Source organism: Euwallacea similis, chromosome 2, assembly GCF_039881205.1.
Source record: "Euwallacea similis isolate ESF13 chromosome 2, ESF131.1, whole genome shotgun sequence".
In the NCBI taxonomy this organism is placed as follows: domain Eukaryota; kingdom Metazoa; phylum Arthropoda; class Insecta; order Coleoptera; family Curculionidae; genus Euwallacea; species Euwallacea similis.
Genome location: NC_089610.1, coordinates 5,268,057 through 5,292,471, shown reverse-complemented (window position 1 = coordinate 5,292,471; position 24,415 = coordinate 5,268,057). Strand labels below are relative to the sequence as shown.

At 36.1% G+C, this 24,415-nt stretch overlaps 2 protein-coding genes across 3 annotated transcripts in view; one reads left to right on the top strand and one right to left on the bottom strand.

The window, feature by feature from the left end:
* Nucleotides 1-20,660, bottom strand: part of LOC136416825 (CD63 antigen-like) — a 74,539-nt gene extending 53,879 nt beyond the window's left edge. For both annotated transcript variants that reach the window (XM_066402194.1, XM_066402201.1), the window contains exon 1: nt 20,294-20,660. The gene's annotated coding sequence lies outside the window, so the exon portion shown is untranslated. The remainder of the gene's footprint in view (nt 1-20,293) is intronic.
* Nucleotides 1-24,415, top strand: part of LOC136416794 (uncharacterized) — a 111,441-nt gene that overhangs the window by 76,663 nt on the left and 10,363 nt on the right. Inside the window, exons 8-10 of the mRNA XM_066402153.1 lie at nt 22,653-22,782; nt 23,745-23,905; nt 24,196-24,310. Of these exons, the coding sequence (XP_066258250.1) occupies nt 22,653-22,782; nt 23,745-23,905; nt 24,196-24,310 (406 nt within the window). The remainder of the gene's footprint in view (nt 1-22,652; nt 22,783-23,744; nt 23,906-24,195; nt 24,311-24,415) is intronic.

Sequence of the window (24,415 nt, the reverse complement as noted above, 5' to 3'; positions counted from 1 at the left end):
TTTAGCAACTTTCCCGCAATTTAACCAACCTCGTATCTTTTATGGTTACCTCATGGTTGAGCTCCAAAAACTCCCGCTCTGCATCAGGTGGGAAATAAAATAACCGATAGAGTAATGCAAACTTTATACTTTAAACGGTCAATGGAGATATGTTCATTGTGATAGAACAAACGATACACATGTTATAATGGCCAATAAAAAAGAAGCAAGACCCATTAGCGAAGTAAAAGCAAATTCAGCCCTTTTAAAGCTAATAAAAACATACGACTAATGAGGCCCCGCCTTGCGCTGCCCCACCAAATCAGTTTTATACGTCTTCCGCACGAAACCACCGAGGCTGCATTAATAAAAGTAAGAAGGAAATGAATATATATATTTTTTGCTTGGATTTGATGGATGTGGAAATCCATACCTTAGAGTTTGGGCTAGTATGTGCTTTCAGTCTATGCTAAATATACAGTACGAGTTTAAGAGTGCGCATCATTCGTAGTACAAATGATTGATTTGTCATGTGGCGCATTCGCCATTTTGTCACTTTCTTGAGATAGTTTGAATGTTTCGTGTACAATTTAAATTTTAAGGGTACTTTCTCCGTTTCGGCACCATCTGAAGTGGTAAAATTTATCATTGTCAGGGATATCAGTCAGTTAGTATAGTGTGAGACGTTATTCCTGAAAATAAAAAAGATAGATTTGGCTGCAGAACTTAATGATAGGCAAACACGGAACGATACGACTTCATGCCAGTCTGCGCCTGAAAAATGCCATCATTTTAAAGGTTTAAAGTTAAATTGCTCCGGGTCACATCCAGACAGACCTTAAAGGTTTTGCCCTAAACTCGTTATTGCTCGTAAAGCAACATAATCAGTTGGGGTCGAACTTATTTATAGATGCTAAGAATAGCAAGATATAAATCCTGCACGAAAACGGGATAAAAACATCCCATTTGTTAAGAGATATTATTTGTTTCGGGAGGCTTTTACAGTAATGAAATAAATGCTTTTGTATTTTCGGGGTTTATAGCGCAAAACAGAATTCAGAGTTATATGGAAATTCGGCCCTAAAAATTCTCGGTTTTAAATCGCGGATATTGACCAAACTGCGATTTTTTAAAATATATTTGCAAGGAAATTGTTTTTCTGTGTTAAGCCTTCAGGGAAATGTTCCGTTATAAGGCATCTAGATAGTTACCTAAATGTGATTAACTCCTGAAGACTCTTGGAATATTCCAAATAACTTCCGTTTTAATGACGCATTTCATATCTAGAAACAAAGTCACTTCTTCGATATGTTCAAATTTGCATGGTATACAGGACCTAATCAGATGCCTGTGTGGATCATAAGGTTTTGAATGGGACAAGGGACAATAATTATTGCGAACAGGACACCCGAATGACAAATTACTGTAAGCTTAATGGTATTGAAGATATTTATTGGTCGTTTTGCCGTATATGACTTGATTACCTACATAAACAAGTGTGATGGGCCATACATATTCTAGCGCTCGCTTACGCTACATGTGGGTTTTAACGTGGGCATTTGAGTCAGTAAATATTTCTTTATTTAGGAAAATTGCCAGCAGCTTCATGTTATTCAGTTAAACAACATTATATGGTTTTTTTTTATAAAAGAGTGAATCTGACTTCAAAGTCAGATTCATGTTCAGGTTAGAATGTTATGCAGGATGCCCGCTTCTGGACATCCTGCATAGCCTACGAAATTCCCATTAACAATGACGTAACGGTTCATCTCTGCTACGGTTAATGGGTGGCAACTTTACCAAAAACACGACATCCATGGAAACTTCAAAATAAACACAAAATATTGGTCAGTTTCTACAGAAGTTATCGTCCAGATAATGTTACCAGCACATTGGCCTAGTGGCCCCTAGCCTTAAAAGCGAAGGCTTATCTCCTAGACTATAGCTAATTTGTCTCTTGTGCATCTGATAAGCATTCGCAGGAATTCTGATCATGGAAACATCCTTTTTGCATGGTACGTGTTCAAACTCAGTCCTGCTCCCATGCAGAACAAAAGCCAAATTGGAAATATTAATCTTCTAAACTGGATTAATTTCAGTCTGTTTTGCCGACGTAGCTCTCTTTTCAATTACAACCGAGTATACGGAAAATTATTACATTTTTAAGTTATATATATAGGCTGTAGGCTGCCATAAATAGGATGACTGTGTACAATATATCTTCCCCACTATAATGGAGTTTCATGAGCCGAAACGATGAAGTTTCCTGAGATATTAATATTAAAGCGAAGTGACATTTTAAATTCCATCCTATTGAAATATAATTTACGGTCTCACATATTTTAATATCGGATTCGGGGCTATAAATTATGTATGAAAATACAATATTCCATACTAGGCAGCGCTGGAATATGGATCACATCCTGCCATCGTAAATAGGTGGGAAAAAAATATTCAGAGAGTTTCATTCATATTCCAATTAACAAAATCTGAAAAAATCATATTAAGACTGCAAAGAGGGAGAGGGGGCGGAGGAGAAGGCTTTCTAGCCCTACATGTAGGTGCGTGGCAAGAAGGATATGATTCCATCAAAGAAAGATTCAGTTTCTCATGTTGCGCTGCTATTTGAACAATAAGCTTCAGAGCGATTTAGGACAAGAGTTTCGCAACATTAGACCATTCATATTTGCCATTAATTTTCAAGGTAAAGAAGAGATTTGCTTTGCAACAGCAAAGACTCGCACGGAGTTTTCCTTTAAGCGACCGAAATCTTAATGCATCAACAACAGGAAGATTGTTGGCATGCAGTGGCTACGCAGATGGAGACACGAAAAATACTTTCACTTGAAGAACGAACTAAAATAGATAAGTTTGTCTAGACGGCAAGTCTGAAAAGGAATAAAAATGCTCACTTTTGCCATTGTCACGTAAATATCCACTTTATGAAATATTTTCGCTCTGGGTCTCGGAACACAGCAAACTTCCAACTTACGCTGCTACGTGATGATATTCTTTCCGATAAATATGTTGCAAGTCACGTCGGGGAAATTTTACAAAATGCGGAATATTCTCTCGTCCCAACAGCGTTTTCCATTTTGTTATATGTGTCAACACACTTATGCAATCCCTCCTCAGAATAAACTTCCTAGTGGAAGAAACTCGAGGACGGTCCTATAAAATCGCTATTTGTGATAATGTAATGACACAGTTAGTGCTGCCACTAAAACCTAGTCGAACAAAGTTTCATGGGGTTGCAATACGTCTGATACTAAAACTGCCTATAAAAATGGGTCCTAAACAACCTTCATGGCCGCGCTTTAACTAATATAAAGGTCTACGTAAATGGCCTCTCTTAAGTCATAAGAAGAAAATTTATGGCCTTTTGCTTTCCCTCAAAAGAGGTGATAGGATAAACGCCAACATTTGCCTTATGACCTATGGTATCACACGTATTGAGGCTACAGATAAAATAAAATTTATTCGTCGCTCAAGAATATGCGATTTTAAAGTTTAAAGAATTTTGATGACCTGCGGAAGTATTCGAAAAAGACGAAAATGTTGGACTATTTATTTCTTACTGAACTTATTTGTAGAGATACTTCAAAATAATTGATACGTCGTCAATGCAACTTTTCATCGTTCATCCGGTAGCGATGCCATATTTGAAATCCAACGTTTCAATTTTCGGCAATCATCATCAACTTTATTTTTTCTTAAGGACGTCGTCTTAGATTTTCACATTTTTGAACTCAGTCTATTTTTCTGATTGCGATGATGTATCACATGTTGAGATTTAGTCTTGTATTGTAGCGGAAATATGAAAAAATCCTCATCAATCTAACGGGGAAAGATCTGGTGAACGTATCGGCCAAAGAGAATTTTGAAATTTCCGCCGAACTGCAGGACTGAGCTTTACCATATAGTACATAATCGTCATCAGAAAAAAGCTGAATTCAAAAACGTGAAAATCCGATATGACGCCCATAAGAAAAAACAAAGTTGATAATAGTTGCTGAAAATCGAAATGTCGGATTTCAAATATGAGATCGCCACGTTGTAAAGAAGAAAAAGTTACAGTAATGAAGTATCAATGATTTTAAATTCCCTCTCTAAATAAACTGAACAGAAAATAAAAACGTTTTTCGAAAATTTCAGCATTTTTCGATTACCTTCTTGTTTATTTTAAATAGAACACACCCTGTGGAAAATTGCATTTTTCCATAATTGGAATCCGTTACTTAAATTTCATATCTCTTGTTGGATCGATAATAGAATTAATACTCCGCCATTTCGTTAGTTTTAAATCTAATGATATCGGAAAAGGATTTGTTTGTGCCATTAGAGCGGCGGAGGTTTGGCATTAGCATTGCAAATAAAACGCGATTCTTTTTGCTTATAACGATATACAGGGTGAGTTTTTTAAGTGTGTCACGTAAATATCTCTGAAGTTATGAGTTTTAGAAAAAAAAGTTTCAAATAAAAAAGGATTATATGAAAGGAGAAAACTTTTGGTATCATCACTGTGTCGATTCAAGGTCATTTTCAGGCTCTAATCAAGGTCAACTTTGTTTTTTCAAATGGAAACCCCACATTTTTTTGACAGATGCTGATTTGTTGTTCAAAACAAACATGTTTCTACTTGAAACATTTTTTTATTCATTTGATAATTTTGGCACAAATTGACATTTTTAAAGAATTTTGTTCTAACGAAAATGCTTGTATCGATACATTCAAGAGGAGAAATTAAAAAAAAAACATAATTTTTAAACAATTCAATCAAATAAGTGTTCAAAGTGATGTCCTTCTACTTCAATGCATTTAGTGATCCTCATTTTGAATGACTGTTAGATATTCCAATATGTTTCTGGCGGAATGTTACGGCAAGCTACTCTTATTTTTTCTTTCATGTTTTCAGCAGTTGTTGGCACTTCAGCGTAGACAATTTCTTTTAAGTAGCCCCAAAGAAACAAATCTGGAGATGTTAAGTCTGGTGAACGTGCTGGCCAGTTAACATAACCACCACGACCAATCCACTTTTGGGGAAACATTTCATCCAATTTTTCCCGAACAACTGTTGCATAATGAGCTGGGTACCCATCATGTTGATACCACATGGTCATTCGTCGATTTAGATTTACTTCTTCCAGAAGTATTGGCAAGTCATGTGTTAAAAAATCGAGATACTTTGTAGCATTAAGATTTCCATCGATAAAAAAAGGGCCAATTAAATGTTCTCCTACAATGCCACACCAAACATTTACAATCCATGGACGCTGGTTTTCCACCTCTCGCAACCAATAGGGATTTTCAACAGCGCAGTAATGCATGTTGTGTCTGTTAACTTGCCAATGGTTTGTGAATCCAGACTCGTCCGAAAACAACACATTCGAGAAAAAATCATCATTTTGTCTGATTGAGCCCAAGTACAAAAGGTAACTCGGTTTTGAAAATCGTCACCATGTAGTTCTTGATGAAGAGAGAAGTGGTAAGGATGAAACTTATGATTTTTTTAAATTTTACAAACACTACTTTGTGAAATACCAGACTCTTCAGCCAGCTGGCGAGTACTTACATGAGGATCAAGTGCAATGGCAGCTAAAATATCAATTTGATTGTCTTCATTTCCAACGGCAGTCTTTGAGCATGCTCTTTTTTGTGTTTCGACATTTCCTGTTGCTCGAAATAAACTCACAATTTTATTGACAAAAATCCGTAAGGGAAGTACGTTTTGTGGGAAACACTCGGCATGACGCTGCACCGTTGCAGTAGAACTTCTACCTGATTCGCCATAAGCAAAAATAATTTCTATTTTTTCGTCTTTTGAAAATGGCATTGCCATTTTACAATATTTATTATTCTAAAACTGAATTGAAAGTGTAAGCGAGTAGGACTGTGAGTCCTACTTGTTTAAAAATTGATAAAACATCTATTTATTACGGTTTTTTTTTTATTATTTCTTTATTCGACCAGAAACATATTGGAATATCCAACAGTCATTCAAAATACAAGCATTTTCGTTAGAACAAAATTCTTTAAAAATGTCAATTTGTGCCAAAACTATCAAATGAATAAAAAAATGTTTCAAGTAAAAATATGTTTGTTTTGAACAACAAATCAGAATCTGTCAAAAAAATGTGGGGTTTCCATTTGAAAAAACAAAGTTGACCTTGATTAGAGCCTGAAGATGACCTTGAATCGAAACAGTGATGATGCCAAAAGTTTTCCCCTTTCATATAATCTCTTTTTTATTTGAAACTTTTTTTCCAAAACTCATAACTTCAGAGATATTTACGTGACACACTTAAAAAAACTCACCCTGTATATGTGCTCGAAATAGGCATTAGATTATATAGTACATGCTCAGGAAACATACCGGGTTTATCCTAAACATACGTCACGCATTTAAGGGGATATTCTTTGGGTCAACACAAGAAAACAGATTACTGTAAATATTCAGGTTATACGCTTCTGGAGCTCAACCATTAGGACTTCAGTAACCATAAAAGATGCAAGGTCGATTAAATCAAAACAAAAGTTGCGCAATTTGGAGTACATGAATATGTGAAGAAATTATGAGGTTACCAGCTTCCGCGACCGAAAATGTGATTCTCCTGCGCGAATCACATTTTCGGTCGAGGAAGCCCGGCCGAAAATGCATATTCTCGGTTTTCTCGGCTGAGAACATCACAATGTTCCCACTACTCCAAGATACTTGACGCTCTAGTGTGCCACGCAATTCAATAGGTGCAAAAAGAGAGAATTATATACCTTATTAGGAAACAAGTTTTATTACACATATAGCGTCGAACATAATCTACCCCCATAATAATTAAGATTCTGTGCGGGGCTATATGGTTCGTTATAATCTCGTAGACGGTACGTTATGGTCTACCATAAAAACATTACGGTCTTCTAGACATTTACTAAAATTGCTCGTAAAAACACCATCTCATCAAATTTTACAACCAAAAACAAGTCATTTGATTGTTCTTTTAAAGTCTTCGTAGCACCAAACGCATTAAAAAATGCGAAAAGGCACTAATTCGATTTAATTTACTGCGGATCTGCCACTTATGATTGACAAAAAAACCACAATGGTTTCATGCATGGGAAATTTAACGACAAAATTCGTGCTTCATAGAGTTTTATGATCTGCCTCGTTTCGTAGCAAATTTTTTCGTATGCCAGCTCTAGGTAATCGTCTGTTCACAAAATGAAATGAGAAAAAATGGATCTGCGGTGGCAGTTTATTACGCATCGGGGTAAAACTCGCCCTCTCATCATGCTGTTAAAATTACTTTTTCGAAGTCATTTAATCCGAGTTTCCCTAGGAAATGAAAATGTAAAAAAAAGGTTAAGTTAATAGAAGGTGGTGTCGAAGAGCAGCCATTAAAAAATTCTCGGATGAGGCAGGAGTTTCAATTTAACCCATAAAACACGTTTTATCAATAAATCCTTCACCTGTCTTACGTACCCACGTCAATATCTGCTGCATTATAAAAATCCGGTGCCTGGCTATATTGAGAAGAGGCAAAGCCAGAGAACATAGAGATAGAGAAACAATCCGTATTAAACGGTGAATCATTAAAATTGATGCAACCACCACATAAATTTCAAAAATAGATTAATGTGCGGTAGAGTTCCATTATCGCATGCGGTGCGGTGGTGTGCCATTTATGTCATAAGACATATAATAATTTACTATTTACCTCATGACTATAAAATGCGAGTCTGGATCTTCTTCAGCATGGCGCATACTCTATTCAAACATAGAACCCCCAAGTCTTTCAAGGTATTGAAATGATTACGTTTCTCATGTAACGTTCTACCAAGAGTGTTCCGAAGGTGCTCTAGGTAATTCAAATCCGGACAGCAAACTGGCCAAGTCATATTAATGATTTCAGCTTCTTCTAAATAATTCCTCACAATACGCTCAACATTGGGTCTGGCTTAACATTATAGTTATTGAATTCGCTCTCCAAAGCTGATTTTATGGTGGAAAAACAAACAACGTTCATAAATTGCCAGCATTTCGCCTAATGCATGAAAATACCTAGCATGACCTACAAAAATAAACTCACGGAATTCTAGGACTTGTGAATAAAAAACAGGGTGGGCAGTCAAAACCCTTTTATCAACCGAGACATCGGCAAAAGCACGGCATAGGAATTCAGGGCGCTTTGATAAAAAGTTCTCAGGCCAAAAATGCTTTGGCCTTAGTGCTGGCAATAAGTATTCATTAGTGCTAATTTCTACCCCACAATTTATTAGCACGAAATTGGAAATATATTATTTTTCGATTTCATTAGTCTATATGGAGATTAAATTTACATGGCGGAGGTAATATTGGCAAGTCTCTGCCGGATGAATCTTTCATAGGGTTGGGAAAAACTCGAAACTGCTAAAACCAGATCAAAGTTTAAAGTGGAAATATTTGTATTAAAATCCCACAGTGAGGCACATGACTCATTAAAAAAATTATGTAAAAATAAAATAAAATAATAATTTTAAAAAATAACAAAAAGAAAACTTAACAAAATAAAAAAAAATCTGGTAAGAAATAATTATAAAAAACCGTGCTTAAAAAAATTAATAATTCGATATCACGTTAGTTTTTAGGCAACGAGCTTTCGAAGCTGTTATTTATTAAGCAGGGCAACATATTAAGCAGATTTAGACGCATTTTAGTATTGTGTGGTGAATTTACGACATCGGATCGATACATAATAATACCTCCCCACTGTTGTCGGTAAACATTTTACGAAATTATCACCCTCTTACATCACCCTTTAAAAAGATTTCCCGGCATAGTTCGTAAACTTCATCATTTATTTATCATTTCTGGTGTTTTCGTATTAAAATTTTCCCTCTAGTTTGAGCAAAACAACGATTTAAAACGGTGACCGGCTGTCTCGAGTCGGAAATTTGAAGGGAAGAAGGAAAATGGAGTTCGAAGTTGGGCGATATTGTCTCCGTCGTTGAAGTTCATGCATTGGACGAAATGCTGGAAATTTATGGATATTCTGTGTGTGTGTGTGTGTGTTAACGCCATAAAATGGGTCTTATAGAAGCAATCAAAGGACGATGTGAACATGGTCGAAAAAGTATTCTTTTGCATATATTTTTATATTTTTCTTAATACGAAGTGTCTGGGAATTCCCTCGTTAAATTTCAGAAAGTGATGAAAAAGCTATTTTTGTAATAAAGACATAAAACTTGCCTCCACTGCTAAGAGTTCTGGCCCGAGATGCGCGAGGGCACCTATCAGACAAGGTCCTAAAAGAGTTTTACACCAAAAAGAATAAAATTCCGTTTTAAATGCCCCTCCAAAGCTGCAAATATTTCCTCACTTAATCGATTTCCTAACTCCGCTAGTTCCCGAGATCCCTGTACTAAGCAACGAGGAAAACTCACCCTGTATATAACAGTTCGTAGAAATTACATTGCGGTTAAATTTAACGGCATATTAACTGGCAAATTATTAATTTACTGTTAACTTTAGCTGCAAGTTCGTTTCTATAGAAACCAAGAATGTAACCAATACACCCCGGATTATTTCAACATTTCTATGGAAATTAGCTTGCGGTTAAAACTGAGAACACATTAATAATTTTATCTCACAGCTTGTAATACCGTTAAAACTGAAAATTTGGGGTCAAACAATCATGGAAGCGCCAGCCTGAATATATTGAACGCGGGCGCGAAGCGCCCCCCAGCCTCGAAGGGCACGAAGGGCACAACCCGATTTCTTTGTCTTGTCTGATAAGATCTAAATGTTTGAACCAGTGTTAATTTTTCTTGCACATTAAGATTTGTTCTATCCGAAAACTTCGCAAGGTTCCTTTAAGAACTCCCCAGCCCCACCTTTTGAACAAATTTATTTATTCTAAAATAAATTTCCCCATTAAACAAAATTTACCAGAGCTTGAAATAGGTCATCAGTGGTTTGTCACGTCCCGATACCCAACATTCTATTGGGATTCGGCATTTGCATTTTGAATATCCCCCAATTAAAAAGTCATTGATGTATTTTTGCAGTATTGTTGCCTATAGGCTCATTCCTCATATGGCAGCTTTAAGGTGGATATTCCTTGAATAGAAATAAAGAAAAAGGTTCATGTAAATATGTCCGGAATCAATCTATTTCTGAAATGCAGTATAGAAAAAAAATTACTTGCTTTTTTTATGCTTATTGGCGCCATCTTGGATTTTCACATTTTTGAATTCAGCTTTTTTTCTGATTACGATGATATATCTCATGGTAAAATTCAGTCTTGCAGTTTTTCTGGAAATATTAAAAATCCTGTTTGGTCTGCACGTCCATCTGATTTTTCCTCATTAGATTTTTATTTCTGAGGATTTTTTATAGTTCCGCCAAATTTCAAGACCGAAGCTTGCCGAAAATTGAAACGTTAGATGTCAAATATGACATAACCACATTGTACCTAGTTTCTTTTATGGTTACTAAGGTCCCCATGATGAGCTCCAGAACCGGACACTTTGTATATCATCTGCGAGCACTCTTAAAAAGGAACAAGAGAACTTCTAAACCTCGAAACACAGTAAATAAACGGCATTATTGGACTTTTAAAGATTTTATGAAATTGCATTTGCAACGCTGAAATCGACCAATTCTGAATATACCACTACAATTTTCCAATTAGGAAATAAAATTTTCATAGAAAAGGGCTTGAATGTAAAATGAGGCAATGCCAAATTTTATAACCGACGTATTACCACGGAAGCTTGGATTTTATGCTTAAAACCTTGTGAATTAAGGAAATTTCAGTTTCAACAATGATGTCGACATATTTTGGATCTGCGCTTGAATAATTATATTTAGTGAGTTTATGATTAATTCACCACCTCGCTGATTACATACATTGCGTACTATGATCAGTGGTTAAAGCGTTCTTTTACCTACGGATGCCCGTCATAATTTACTCTTCTGTTGTAACAGCAAACAATAAAAATCAATGAAACAACCTCTACATTGCTCCAATGTGTGCTTTCCATGACGTTGCATTGAACAGTCGGATAGAAACTGCATTCAGCTGAATCAAACAAACCAGTTTAATAATAGAACAAACATATTGGCCTAATTAGTGTTAGCGATTGGTATTCCATTATGGAGGGTTACATTTAATGAACTGAAATCCTATGGTGGTTGTGGTGTATCAAGAAAGTGGGCATTAGATTATTTTGCATATGGATTATTAATATTTATGTATCTCCACTTATGTGTTAATTCCAGAAAAAATTGCTTCAAGTGTACATGAAATATGGTTATAGATTTTTCCATATAGCGCATTCACCATTCTGTCATGTTCAGAAAATGGCAAAAGTTAAACAAATTTTTTTAATGAAATGCTCGAAAGCTTCATGATTTAAATCTTAGGAGTGCTTTCATCATTTTGTCACCGCACGAAGTGGAAAAATTTATTATTATCAGTCAGAATAGTGTCCAATTCCCCCTTAATACCTTTCTGTCTTCCAGCCAAGTCGGCTGTATTAATTCAATTTCAACCCTTCAACGTTTTTCTGAATAAGATTTTCCCAGCAAGTAGTCAATCAATTTTGCTTAAACAAACGAGTGATGGGATCGTAGAAAATCCATCCCAATCAGCATCGGCTGCTTTAAACATAAATAATTCAATCCCACGTAACTCATGTGAGGGCTGGTACATCTGAGACGCCCTTCGCATTCGATCTAATGCGATTATCGTACTTGTGACATAAATAAATCTACGGGTCGATCGCGTGCTTTAAGACGACTCACGAAACTTCTAAAATGCCGTATATCATTGTTTTCATCTTCAATGTTCTTTTTGGGAATGCGATTTATGGCCAGACGTAATACGGCAGGTTGGGGTTAGACGATAAAAACATACATTATAGCACTAAAACTAAATAAATAAATAAATAAATAAAGAGTCAAAGTTTCTTCGAACGTTCGAATAAAGACTTTGCAACTAGCCGAATGAATCTACGGAGTGAGTCTGTTTCAATTATTAGTGAAGAGATCACGGAAACAAGCCGAGTTTCGAAGGGAGTTAAGTGCCGTCTTCGGAAGTAGAATATTCATGAAGAATGTGGATGGGCAGATGCTAAATATCTACGACAAAACGAACAGCTATTTTGTAAGAAAATTCCCAACAATGCAGCGTGCGGTATTCCTCCTAGAGACCTAAAGATGTCAATATTCGTTGGAAACTTTTCAGGAGCTTTTCAAGAGAATTTCTGAGAAATTTTCTGCAATGTTTCGGAAGTCCCTGCATTAATATGCTGGAGAAGAGATTGATGAATTGGAGTCTGAATTCAACTGGACCGACTTTGTGTCCGACTGCCAGCAATTCGAAGACGCCACTGCAAAGGAGGACAAATTTGATGAGAAGGAAGAAGCCCACAAGGGGGAAATTGTTGTCAGTGAAGCACGGCTCTCAGTCGTAATTAGAATTTTAATGTATCATGTCAAAGAAACCCCAGATGCAAAATTAAATTTATTTTTATGTTAATTAATTTGCGAGAGCTTTTCACCATTACAATTCATTCGATACCCCGATGAACCCTGGATATTCGTACATACAAGGTTGACGAGGGTATATGCTCCTTTGGGATCCCAGCTTTCGGGGATATGAATATTTGCCTACTCAAATACGGCGAGGAACGTTAATAACGGTCTTAAATATATCCTAGTAAATGTATCCTTAAAAGGTTGGCACACGCAAGGGCTAAATCAAGGGATTTAAACAGCATAAGCTTATATTTAATTTTCCGCTAGGCACTATTTCGTTCCTGTGGGCTCAAGTAAATTGCAAATGGGAAATGCCTAAGCTTGAGTTTCCGATTTCTTCCCTTGCCAGGAAGCAAACTTCCGGTTTCTATTGAATTTCATGCCTAAAAATAATTGGCTCGACCATTAAAGGTTGAGATACACTAATTTGATAGAATTTGTTTAGATACATTATAGATTATTGAAATTCAAATCAAGCACTTTTATCAATTTTCGAATAGGTGAATACAGCAATTTATTTAACGCTCGAAGGTTAATTAATGCTCATAATTTACCAACAACACCTTACTTACAACATAGAAAAATTCGAGGTAGACCAAATTAGGGCAAGAGGGAGTAATTTGGAATTCAAGAAAATACCGTTTTAAAATTTTTAAAATTACAATATCATCCGGAGTTACCCTAAGAAAGCAGAAATTTTGAAAAAACTTTTATTTTTTTCTCAGCTTATTTGGAGAGGTAATTCAAAATAATTGACCCTTCATCAGTGCAACTTGGTCTCTTCTATAATGTAGCGATGTCATATTTGAAATCCGATATTTCGAGTTTCGGAAATCATGATCAACTTTGTTTTTCTTATGGGTCACCTTAGATTTTCACATTTCTGAATTCAGCTTTTTTTTCTGATTACATTGATGTGTCACATGTTACAATTCGGTCTTCCAGTTTAATGAGTATATCAAAAATTCTGTTCGGCCTGCACGCTCATCAGATCTTTCCCCAGTATCTAATTTATGCATGAACCTTAGCACGCATAAGGGATGTTTTGGTGAAAATTTACTGACCTTATATTTTTTTTTTCGTTCTTCGATACTGCTTTGAATGCCTGACAATAAAGCCGACTTTAACTTGAAGCCGTTAAAATTTTTGTTCGCCGCGACAAGGAAGTTTTAATCCTTCAGCTTTCTGAACGAAGAAGTATAAAACTAACTCTACATCTAGTCTAGAGCATTAACGCCTCAAGAATTCCGGTATTAAATTTAAGTAAAATTAGAATCTTGAAGCGACGTTAAAATTGTTAAAGCGGTTTGGCGAAATGCGGAACAGCAATTACGCATCTATAGCGAATAATTGCAGCGACAAGCGAGGACTATAAGAAGCAAATTGGTTTAATAAATCGTCAGTTCTGGGAGCTAAATGAATTTGATCGCTTTGCTGGGGATGTTTTATGTTGTTTTGCCGGTTCTAAGCTGACATCTTAATCGTTCTGTGCCCAACTTCAAATTTATTTTTAATCGATATTTATTTTCAAAGCTCCTTAAGTTTGAGATGTGAGCTCTGGAAATGTCATTTTAGATTAATTTTTTAAATCAAGAATTAAGCGACAATTAAGCGGTTTCTAGTTTCACAGCGATGACGTCATCGGAGTTGAACGAAAATATATCAACGCCCAATTAGCGTTCCCCTTTACGGTCCCTCTGCATGAAAACTATTAGGGTGCATCATTACTCGCCCATTTGAGGGATTATCAAACCGATATAGTTAAATTGGGAATTGCATATAATGGACTTCACAAAGCAAACAAATCAAACCAGGCCGGGTAACAAATAACATATTTTAGAGCAAAGCGTCAGCACATATCGCTTTACCTCACGTAGCGAGAGAAACACGAATCATCCTCAGTGAAACTTTGACATTACACAAAATCGAACTCGTTCCGATACATAAGTTCCATTAAATACCAGCATGTGACAAAATCTTTACTCGCGCACGATCCGCATAGATTTGACATTGACATTCGTATGATAAACTTTACGCATGACAATGTCAATGTCATCAATTGCTGCTGCTATTATTTGACACCCATAGTTACATTACGATTATTGAACAATTTGACGTTTGACGACCCATCTGACTCGATAGATTTTACTGTGAGGAAACTGACAATTTTTTGCCAACTATAACAAAAAAAATTAGGGTTATTCTAAAATTACCCAATTCAATGGTACTTTGAAATGCGAATTCGGCAAATAAATTCTGGGCCATTTGCAGAAATTTCCGTTATCTGCAATGATCTCGAACCGTATTTGCTACGTCATGCCGAAACTGAATCAATGTGGCAATTAAATTTGATGAAATGGCAATCGAAATCGAACCGAGAGTTCGATCGTCATTTCAGAAAGACAATTAAACTTGATAAAATGCCAATCGACATCGAATCGGGACTTCGACAATCTCGGCTCAGGTTCGAAATTAGGCCATTAGTTTGTCGCCAAAACTAGAATCAAATTGTTCAGTCCCGAAAATTTGGTTTGGCCCTGCTGCAACTCAAAATGCACGCTTATTTTAGTACTCATAACTTATATAATCGGTATGAAATACCGCCTCAAATTGAGCTCACTCTTACTTATTTAGCGTTAAATAAGCAGTCACTCAATTTATCACCGCCCCTTTCACGGGAATCTTATACGCTTTTGAACCCAAAAAGGACCGAAAAGAGTATTTCGACGAGAAAATATTGTAAATAACGTTTTCGTTTAGAGAAGTTTGTGGCAGGAATGATTGCTTACTTAATCGTAAGTTGCCCCAAGCATGAAAACAGCTTTCCGAGGTATAGAACCGAAAAAGATTTGAAAAGTTTCAAGGTGGATTAATTCCTCTTGTTTCCCTTCGACTCCGATGTAATTCACCTCCAAATTGTTGTCATTCGACGTACAACTTTTAAAGAAAAATACACGAATAAACTTTCTTTCAAGGCAAAAATCTAACCCCGATCAATGGCAAAAGTCATGTGTTAAACGATGTCTTTAAGCCACTTAAGAAAATTTGCGATTAAAGGGCATTATTTCAAATCGTAATATCAGAGAACGGAAATTCAGCTAAGTCATGGCAATAAATTATCACACACCATAACTAAGGCAAGCGGGATCAAGCCGAAAACGTTGGGAGCCAATTTTAGATCAATACCAAATAGGGCAGTTTGCTCTAGTTAAATATTTAAGTAGTTAAAAAAAATGGCTAAGTGGTTTGTCGAAAGATGATCTACCGGATAGTCACGAAAACTGACTTATCATAAAATAGGACAAAGAGAGGTTAACTGGCCCTGAAAATCATTGATGCTGCACAGAGATTAAAGCAGTAAAATGGGGTCCTGACCCTTCGAAAAATGTGTTGCATAAATATAATTAATAAACATATCTAATAAATATAATGAATAAATATTTTGAATAAATAAATCCTCAAACAAAAATTGCATTGAACCCGAGTGTGCAGGTTTCGCTTTTCATATTGGTTTTCCTTCAATGATTCCGATCAATTGATTGATTTAACTTAAATCTAACTTTTCGAGAAGGACCTAAAAACTTCGAGAAATAACATTTTTCAAGCACCCAATTAATGATAAAAGAAGCGTGAAATTTGAATTTGCCTGCAGGCCTAAGAGAAAGTTTCTCCAAGTTGATAAAAGTTTTCTGGACTAATTTAAAGGGCTTGTTAGTACTCTAAAGAAATTACAGTGTAGAAAGAGTTCTAAATTTCGGTGTGATTTCCAGTTTTATCGATAAGTCTTCTTAATTGCGTACGAATTCGTACAAGGTGAGTCAAAGTTCGTAGAGGTAGCTGTAAGACCGCTTTAAGGGACTAAATTAGGCGACTTCTTAGTATTTTTACATAAAGAAACTATGATATAATTACGTTATGGGACGTCCTGTATAGCAAATCAGTACTATTTAACATCAGCCACCCAATTTTGGGACACCCTGTGCGTAAACGTGACACTACTAATTATGAGAAATGTCATATTACATACCTCCATTTTCCGCCCTCATTTTCCACCCTCATTTCCCGCCCCATTTCCTGCTCTGTTTTAATTAATTTCTAGCATTGCTCCTAACATACCCACAGGCTTTATGGTTTCTTCTGTTTATTTTGTTCTCCAAAATACGCTGAAAACTATTAATCGAACTTTTCACTTAATTTGATTAAATTCGTAGATAAATTTCGAAGTTCGAGAAACTTTAAAACCAAAGATAATAAGCCAATCCATGATGTCCAAGAGGAGCTTCCATTAGCTTTATCATGCTTTAACTAAGTTGGATCATTACTTAGATTGAACTTAGGTTTAGAAATAGATGACATCCAGAGGTAGATACTTAGTAATAAATCTATCGCATGATTGCGTATGTAATTTACCTTTCATAAGGAAATACATTGAAAATACGCACAAACCCCTCAGCCGCTTAACTGATAAGTTACATTTGAAGATACTACCTCTACAAATTAAGATCTCTTTAATAGGAACATTGATCAAGGACTTTTATAATTCCTTTATAAACAAGTGAACTCTCAATCCGTCTTAAAATAAATAATTAATTCACAAATATCGACAAACAGTCGAAAAAAAATTACTCCGTTATTATAAATATGTTCTACATTGCAACTTCAAATGGTAATAAAATAGTGAAGACACCCTTGGTATTTAAATCGTTCATGAAGCTTTCAAATTATCGGAATTTGTACATTTCACAAAAAAATTACAAAATGGCGAATGCGCCACATGGAAAATCAACAATTTCTGTATGGAATGACTTAAATTGACTTCAATACTGGCAAATAAACAAAAATGATTGAAATATTATTGTGTTTCATGTCCCACATCTTGTTACGATCGAATTGCACGCCATTTTCAGTTAAAACTAACTGAGAATAACATTACGGCATATCTCTATTAAGCTCGCATTCAACTTCGACCCTATTGAAAAAACTTCTAGATTTATCAATGGCCAAACATTCTGTATTATGCATGAGCTGTTCCACCGCTTTTAACTTCGAAACAAAAACTTGAGTGACCTTTCCAGTTTCCTCATAAATTAATGACCGGCATAATTATCAAGTCATTGAGTATCCAACACTGACCCGATTACATTGGTTAACACTGAAACAGTCCTTAACAAAATATGCAGCACATTCTGTGGATATGGTCATCCAATGTGATAGAGAAATCTTAATTTTGTTCTGTCTCGTCTGAAAATGTGGAAAATATGTTTCTAATAATTCTTCCAGATAGCTATAAATCTTCAGAATGGTTTGAAACGTAGTTGGTGCGTAGGCAATATTGCAAAGGAGAAACAGGCATGATTCTTGATGTAGCCAAAAAAATCTATAAGGGTTAAATTTGTAGAACGGACTGGCCAAGGATATTCCAAATGAATGCCTATAGTTTCTTATTACCTGTGGCGTGCATACTAACATGATTTCGTTTATGCACAAAAACAAAACTTTTTTTTGTTCCCTAGTGTTACTTACTGAACAAAGATTTACCGAAAGAGGGAAAAACAATTATTTGCAACTGGAAATTTAATGAGGAAAATGCGAAGAGTCGCGTCTCGGCAGCTGTCGACCTGGATACTTTGTTGATGTGGGTATGTCAGTTGGAGGATCACAGAATGAAAATTTCATTTCGGAGGGCCGTAATTTATTTGAAATTTCCATATAGCTTTGGTGGAGTCAACGTGGTAGTAATTAGTCTTTATCCGCGGCAGTAAACTAAGTCCCCTTTTATTTTTCGAACCCTGTTACATAAGAAGTTGAAAGAAGTTACTGCATTCTGACGTTCATGTTAAGCGTAGGTCTGACAGTCAGGTTGACAATACATCAAAAGTTTTGACATTTTTTAAATTTGTCAAATTCGATATTTAAATTCGTCCTAAAAAATTAGGATGAAATGTGAAATCCGTTGTGCTCTAACTGTATCTGCCGTACCGTAAGTGCAAAACTGGCAATGTTTCAAAAGCCAATATTTATTATATCGGAAATTGGTACGCACTTTCGGCGAAACCGGTGTAACCAGAAGTGCCGCCATCCTTGGCAATGAGATTAAAAACCAAATAATTATGCCCCAGTTTTAAGCTTATTCACATTTTAGTCAATTATTGTAAGTTTTTATCACCTTTATGCATTTAATGGTGTAGATGTTATTACTTAACTATATGCCTAGCAAGCTGTTAGTACATAAAGCAAAGTAATTGCTATCCCTTTTTGCTTCAGAATGCATTTCTAGGGATATTCAAGGCAAATCCGCCAACATTTAAGTTTGCTGAATGTTGTAAATGGCCTTAAAGTCAGCTTAGAGGATGTGCAATTTCACGCTTTATCTGTAATGTACATCAAGCAACATTACCTTTAATAGCATTCGTGTGAAAGTATCGTGCGAATAGAAAACTCTGTTTCAGTTGTCAAGGATGATACTATGCACGACAGTAGTTAAAATAATTAAAGAGTTAAAGGAAGTTAAAATTCCAGGCCACTGCATCTTGCAATTTAAGGGCTTTTAAATACTCTGGCATTGTGTATATGGAAATTTTATTAAGTCTATTTTGCAGGGAGACATATTTACGGGTATTTTTGGAGTGTATTCTAAGAAATAAATGCTGCCGAGAAAATTGGCCTGCACGTTCACCAGGTCTTTCCCCATTAGATTATTATTTATGGGGATTTTTTATATTTCCACGAAACAGCAAGACCGAAACTTGGCATGAGATACATCATTGTAATTAGAAAAAAAACTGAATTCAAAAATATGAAAATCCAAAATGGTGTCCATAAGAAAGAACAAAGTTGATGATGGTTGCCGAAAATCGAAACGTCAGATTTCAAATATAGCATCGCTATGTTGTAGACGAGGAAAAGTTGCACTAATGCAGTGTCAATAGTTTAGAATTACCTAGTTAAATAAGGTAAGAAAAAAATAAAAATGTTTTTTTTTAATCTCAGTTTTTTTTCAATATCCCCAAAAGTTATCAGAATTCTTCAAATATTAAAACGGCATATTTTTAACCTCCAAATTGCGCATTTATTTTTGATCTTTTATCACTGGGATCATCACAATTTGTTCTGGACAGAAACGTTCATTTATCCAATTTGCATATTTTTGGACTTTGAGTTACCCTAAAGACTTTTGAAGTGAACACGAAATTGCTCTGGTGGCGAAACAATAATACAAAATGAAATTAAGGTCGCAATTAAGAATTCAGAACCTTCTCCTTCCTGGAAATTATTCTTTTCTTTGCGACTTCCAATTTCCTCCGCGTTTGTATTATGCATCTTTGTTCTCAAAATTTCTTATTGTTTTCGGTTTAACTATTTTCCAATGTATTAATAATTAATAAGAACGAGAAGTGAGCTGCATCTACAGGGTGTCCCCTTCTGGAGCTCGCGCGTGGCTATCTTAGTAACCATAAAATATGAGGTATATAGAATATGTGCTATACCCGACCTCATAGGTCGATATACCACGTAGGACGATACCAAATTCCTCATGGTTGAGCTCCAAAAATGGACACCCAGTATTTGTTTAAAAATATCAGGTACTGATATTCTCAGTAACTAACAGTCACCAAATTGACCTTCTTGACACTCCTAACTGTAGAATGCTGAGTCATAACTTTATAACAGAAGTAAGATTTACATAGAAACGATGAAATAACGAAACAGTTGTAAATAGTTCCCTGATTACTCCGAAAAATGTTTTTAAGATTAAGATGACAATGCTCTAAAAAGACTATAAAAGAGCACTCTTCCTACCTTTTGTCAGTCGCTCAACTCCCAAAATGTGCAATTTCCAACTTGTCCACTGATACCTACTTAAAAACTTCGTAAAAGCACAAGAGCACGAAACTGAGCGAGTTCACCAACTACCAGTACCCTTATAGGTACTAGCCAGAAATTCGTCACATTTCCGTATTTCCCGATCCATATCGTACCGGTATCGCATGCTCATCGCATGCTTATCGCATGACGGGGGCGTTAAATTTCGACGTTCTTCGCCCAAAAACAACACGTCGACGTATTATTTTCGACGTGCATCGTCGGACTGGCGGCGTCGACGTCGCGGCGCCTCGACACAGGGTGGGACGCCGGTCGCCCCTACCACGGAGCCTTTTTCCTCCGGTCGCACTCAAAGTATGTTGAAAATGTGGAAATTATTTCCAGTGACTCAAGCAGACAGGTCTTAACATCAACTTGAGAGGGGGAGGCCTTCAGCTGTATTAAATGATGTTTTGAGGAGGACTGGTGTTTTTTTGCTTTGGTTACTTCGATCGACTTCGATTAGGTTTTTTAGTTTTTTCACCTTCCAATTTTTCCGTGAATTCAGGCCTAATATTGAGGTTATTTTCTTCTTTCGTATATTTTCCTTTTTTTCATTTTCTTTTTTTGGCCTACTTTTTTCACTGCTTTTGTTTTATTACGTTAACATATCGGCCATATTGCCTCACTCAGTCTCCACTTTTTGGAAGGCAAATTCGCCGTTAGTTCAGGTTATTCTTATCAAATCCTGAAAAAATCATTCACTGCGAAAGAGCACCAAATGTGGGACATCTCTAATTCGCTTACGTTTTGTCTCCCCGATTACTCCATTGTTCAAAGGGGCACATATTTAATGGCATTTATTTCCATGGAGCTTATATTCTCGTTTTCTCCCAACCGAGAATGTTTTATATTCTCACGAAACCGCCCAAACCGATGAAAATAATATACGACTATTTCTTGTATTCTTGTATAGTCTCCTTTGAATCCGCCCGAAAATCGATCTCTTTTGCTCAAACTCCTTTTTTCTTAAACTTTTTGAGACAGGTATTAATCTTTCCCTTTTTCCAATTTTTACGGATTTGAATCAGCCTCGAAACCCCGAGAAGCCCAAATTTAACAGCGACAGTCCGATTAGGTGGAATCTCCGCCAGAGCGAAGTGATCACGTAGTCTTGCGAACTTTAGTTTTATTTGGGTGCCCAGACACACCCTTAGAAATAAGTTCTCATCGCCAGAGAAGCCTGAATTTACTTTTAGATTTTAATAATCAAATTAATGTCTCACTATTGCTCATTAAATGGAAAAGTTTTTGAGGCCTCTAGTGGCATTTTTATGGCTCGTTAAATGATTCGATCGACAATTTCATGAAAAGCCCTAGTGGAAATAAAGACCAATCAGGATGATGTTATTAGATTTGGGCTCGTTCCCACCATCATTATGGGGCTTTAGAAATTTTTATGTCGATTCCTGGTATTGCTTACGAAATGTCTTGTCAACGTGCAGTTTATATGTGAGACGTTATCCGAATTTGTGATTGCCTTCATTCTTCCAGGTTGGAGTTTCGATCAAGAATAAATGACAAAAAAAGGAGGCGTCTAGGGTCGCATAGAATGGATCCTCCGGCGTTTTTAACTGGATCAGCTCAATAAGGCTGTCGCGTCTCAGTACATCCCATTTCGATTTAAATTCTTTTCAGGCGTTATACCAGCCAAAACAAATAGGACGTATGTTGTATCTTTTTCCAGACAATCACCATTCGCAATCACAAAACGTGGGAAACTCTGTATAAATAAAAATTGCACGTAGAAATGTGTCATAAGACGTCAGCTTAAATTACTCAAGAAATGGGATTATTGTCACAGAGTGTCATCAGCTGTCAGCTCAAATTACTTGATAAATCGGATTAATGTCACAGAGTGTCATCAGCTGTCAGCTCGAATTACTTGATAAATCGGATTAGTGTCACACGGTGTCATCAGCTGTCAGCTCAAATTGCTCGATAAATACGATTAGCGTTAGAACCAATATAAATAGTTTCCATCGAGATTGAATTTCTCTATTCTAAAAATAGAACTTTTTCAATTATGGCGGTTTTCTCTGGATGAGATGTGCCACAATTAAACCACACCGGATTAATATTTCCAGTCGAACATAAATTATATGGGCCACTGCATTGACCAAACCACTCGTTATCAAGGTCCATTTATGTTAAATTCCCCGCACCAAGGTACACTTCCCATTTCCAGAATATTTCAAAGAGAATGTATCCACCGGGCGATCTAAATTCCGAATTCATCCCTGCGATTCTCGTAATCTTATAAACCTCCTTATTTATGTCCCTTTTTCTTTTTCAGTTAGATGGCCGGATTCACGTGGGCCACTTTGATTACAGCTCCGGAGGGGTTGGTCGCAATATATGTGAGGCCCTTGCCAAATTAGGGTGCCCTTCGCATTTTATATCGGCAGTAGGTGACGATTACCAAGGTGAGATTAATGTCGTTCGTTATAGAAATTTACAACGTTCCCGCAAAAAATCAGGACTTAAACTTACCTGAGGTACGCTTCGTAAAAAGATGACGCCAATCTTTTTTGCAGGGTGTCGTGTATTTACCGGTAATCAGCTACACCATAAATTTCCGACGTGAGAGACATGAATTTAATCAGAAAGATACACAAACCTTTTTTTAGTTTTTAGTTGAAAATATACAAGACGAACCGGAGCGACCATAAATATGACCGAAAACTTAATAGTTCTTCCTGAGGGCGCCACAATCAAGCTTAAGTTATTATGCTACTGACCGGGTTTACATCGTTGACAGTTTCACTATTCGTCGATAGTTTGACTTATTCGGCGTTTTTTTGGGACTGCCCGAAAATAAATATAAATTAAGCTGTTGTTAAGAATCTAAATTCTGGAAGAAAGAGCCATGCGATACTTTTTGGCAAAGTTACTGTCTTCAGTACACGCCCTATTTATAGTTAACAATTAGATCATATTATAATACATTACAAAGAACTAAAAATGCCTTAAATCCCTTCTAAGATTATATAATATTTCACAAAAACGCATCAATAAGTTAGTCAAGTAACCTGGACTAGCAACCACCAAGAAACATCCTGCGATTCGAAAACGATGCTTTTGGGAAATTAGTACGTGTATATCGTTAAGACTGAGCATAGCATTTAAGAGAAAGTTTAAATTGTCATACCTACATCACTCCTAAAATCTTGAAATTATTTGAGACAAATCTAAACAACGATAAATATGACTCAAAGCTTAATGGTTCTTCCTGAGGGCGCCACAATCACCTTCATCAGACTTAAGTTATTATAATATTGACCGCGTTTACATCGTGGATTTTTCCACAATTAGTCGACGAATTGTTTCGTTCTGTAATTATTTTAGGACTGACATAACATAAATGTAAATTTCGCTGTTGTTTCAGGGCGCATTCTGAAAAAACAAATTCCCGAACAGTCCCAACATTGTCTCGCAACGTTGCCAGGAGATAACACTGCTCAGTGCATTGTTATCCTGGATAACAAAGGGGATTGTTCATTTCTTATGGGAGATATGCGTATACACGACAGGATATCTGCTGAAATGGTAAGAAGCTTTTGCACACATTGAAATCATTGTAGACCTCTTTAGCAATACTTCAGTTGTTCCCGCAACGCTAAGAGACACAAAATCTTACAATTTTACATTTACTATTGTAGAAATGTTTTTGCATTTTACTGAAAAATAATAAAAATTTTATCATTTTTCTTACTAAGACCAGAAAGTTGTCGAGTCTCAAATAATCAATTTGAAAAATGGGAACAGATTATTCAAGTTTCGATAATAACAATTTCATTAATATAAATTAATGAATTTCTTGTTGCGGTAATTTTCAGATTCAGACCTTCGAGGAAGTGATCAAACTGGCGCCGCTTATAATAATGGATGGAAATATTTCTGTAGCTGCGATGGAACGAACCTTAAGCTTAGCCCAAAAATATAAAATCCCAGGTTAGTAGCCTTCATGCATACATTGTACAAATTGCTCCTTAATATGTAAGTAAAACATTCATAAACCCGTTTCCATACGGAAATCGTACAATATGTCAGTGAGGA